Here is a 2,834-nt window from a genome sequence, read left to right as displayed (position 1 = left end):
TTGGAAAAACCAGCAGGATTTTATAGAGTTTTGATGCAGAATATTCTCAGACCAGAAAATACAGGCCTGGTTGTGTTGCTTATAATTTTAAATTTAATACAATTTAAATTTAAATTTTATTAATACCATTTAAATTAATTATAATAATTATATTAAAAATTTAGTATCATTAAATACAATTTAATAGAATTTTAATTTAAACAAATACAACTTCTGTTTTAAAAGTAGACCTACTCTTAGGGGTTTCTGCCACCCAAACAGGGGCAGCTGAGCACGACTTGTCCCAGCCCCAGTTGCTGCCTGGCATGGTCAAGCAGATGAGAACAGCTACAGGGTTACTGCCAGGTTTTATGGCAGATCGGGAGATGCAGAACATGACAATGGGCTGTCCCTGCTGGGAAGGAACATGCCAGGCAGCACAGAAGGGGCAGGGGATGGAAATGTAGACACTGCTCTCCCTGCAACCCGGAGCAGAGGACATCAGCGCTCTGCCACTTGTGTCCCTGCTCTTGTCTTGGTGCTGAAAACCTGTACCTCAGTGGTCTTCACAACAACACGTGGCCTAAATCCTACTAGGATCAACATTTTTTGGAGGGATTGGAGTTTCCTGAGAAATGGTTTATGCTCCTCATCTTTTTTGACAACTAAAATAGCCCATGTCTGCAGAAAAAAGGAACCTGAGCAAGCATTTTGAGTTTCCCAAAAGGAACAAATCTCTTGGACAGGAAGAAGCATTCCCACAGAACTAGTAGGGCAAGAATCCCAGTTATCTGAAGACACCTTGATAATGGATTCAGGGGAATATGGGCCACATCTGCCTGAGATTGCAAGGTCCTGGGCATGATCATGTAGGTGCAGATGGTCCTCTCAGTCCTATTTCTGTGTATTTCTGGGAACTGGAGAAATCCTGCTTGAGCCTGTGAGGAACTGAGTTTGGGAAGTAAAAGTTCATCTCTTTTTTTTTTTCCTTTGGGCAGCATCTATTTGTAACATCAGCCAAGCCTACCTCCAGCCTGATGCCTCTGATCATTGCAGCGAAACAATTTATGACAGTCAGGAGAAATCAGCCCTTCCAGAAGGTTTTGTCCAGTGTTAGCTGTGAGTGGGACTCAGAATAAAACCATTATAAAACCTCAACCACATTGGTAGACTCCCTTCCTTTTCACCCTGTAAATAAGTTCTGCCTTCACTTCTGAATTGTCAGTTGTTCCTTAAGAATGGAGAGTCCTTTTTATGTTTTGGTTGGTTTTTTATTTTATATCATTTGGAATTGGGGAAGGGTCTCCTTCATTCACCAACTCCAGACCACACTGCCTTTGGAATATCACCCACTGACTGTATTTTTCCAGCCTTGGTACTTCTAGATGAGGAAGAAAGTGCAATTGCATTTCCAGCCAAAACCAAATGAAGAGTGGGGCAGTCAGAAGATCCTGTGCAGATGCAAGCTTTCAGCTCGAACTATAGAGCATTTGGGTTCCTGCCGAGGGGATTTGTATCACTTATTGCAATCTCTTTGCCTGGATGAGACTCTTACGCAGCTGAAAAAGCAGAAAGATCAGTGAGTGTGCACCAAAAGAGCCATCACACCTTTTCTATTTTGTTCAATCTGCTTTAAGTATGCAACTAAATGTACATCTTTGGTTGAGCTGACAAGGGAAAAGAAGAGGCTCAGGGAACCACGTCAGGGCTGCCATGAAATGACAGAAGTCATTTGCATATGTTTCACAGAGTTCTCTCAATCTTAATGAAGTATTGCAGTCCTGGTTTAAAATAGACAGGTATGAGACAACTTTGACAGAAATAGACTAAAATAGCTAATGGATTTTTTTAAGAATTAAGAAAATTACCCAAAATGTGTTGTTTTGTAACATTAAAAAACATACTACATAAAAATTAACTGCAATAAATAAAACTTAAAAAATAACTGTTTCAGGGTACAGAGAAAGAGAAGCAGAGAAATGTGAAGATATTAATGCGTATTTTCATAAAAATATAAAATTACGGACAAAAACCACACAGACACCAAACTACAACTCCAAGGTAGTTGCTAGATTATATTTTAATTACATCATTTTACACTAACACATTTTTTTCCTTCTAAAGGGGAAGCTGACATATAGCTAAGGGAAATTGACATAGCTAAGACTCTGAAAATTGATTTCCTTCTGTTTTTCTAGTACTGGATAAGACATTCTGGCTGAAAGACCTGATTGAAGGCAGCGAACTAGATCTGTTTGGTATCACACTGGAGTATGTGTCCATTGAAGACCCACCACCAAACTGGTGTGGTCTCACAAAGAAGAATGCATCCACTGAAGGCCCAGAACTGATTCTGTCCATCAACACACCAGAGGATATGTCTGAAGACCCAGTACCAATACCAGTTCTGTGTGGTATCACATTGGAGGATAAGTTTCTCGCAGACACAATAAAGGTTCTGCTCCGCCTCACACCAGAGGATATGTCCAGTGAAGAGCCAGTAGCAGCTCTGTCCGGTAGCACATGGGAGGATATGTCCAGCGAAGAGCCAGTACCGGCTCTATCCGGTAACACATGGGAGGATATGTCCAGCGAAGAGCCAGTACCGGCTCTTTCCGGTAATACATGGGAGGATATGTCCAGTGAAGAGCCAGTACCGGCTCTTTCCGGTAATACATGGGAGGATATGTCCAGTGAAGAGCCAGTACCGGCTCTTTCCGGTAACACATGGGAGGATATGTCCAGCGAAGAGCCAGTACCGGCTCTTTCCGGTAACACATGGGAGGATATGTTCAGCGAAGAGCCAGTACCATCTCTTTCCGGTAACACATGGGAGGATATGTTCAGCGAAGAGC

General features: G+C 41.9%; 1 protein-coding gene across 4 annotated transcripts in view; it reads right to left on the bottom strand.

Annotated features, from left to right (window-relative positions):
- Nucleotides 1-2,022: 2,022 nt before the first annotated feature.
- LOC108501595 (coiled-coil domain-containing protein 171-like) overlaps nt 2,023-2,834 on the bottom strand; it is a 46,570-nt gene continuing 45,758 nt past the window's right edge. For 3 of the 4 annotated variants that reach the window (XM_017823653.1, XM_017823652.1, XM_017823655.1), the window contains one exon: nt 2,024-2,251. In XM_017823653.1, coding sequence (XP_017679142.1) covers nt 2,140-2,251 — 112 coding nt within the window. In that variant the 3' untranslated portion in view covers nt 2,024-2,139. Of the gene's footprint in view, nt 2,252-2,834 lie in introns of all 4 variants that reach the window. The other variant, XM_017823654.1, reaches the window with a different exon arrangement.

This window comes from Lepidothrix coronata, unplaced genomic scaffold (assembly GCF_001604755.1).
Source record: "Lepidothrix coronata isolate B3197 unplaced genomic scaffold, Lepidothrix_coronata-1.0 Scaffold104, whole genome shotgun sequence".
Taxonomy (NCBI): Eukaryota; Metazoa; Chordata; class Aves; order Passeriformes; family Pipridae; genus Lepidothrix; species Lepidothrix coronata.
Note: the sequence above shows the minus strand (reverse complement) of the source record. Positions and strands in the feature narration are given on the sequence as shown.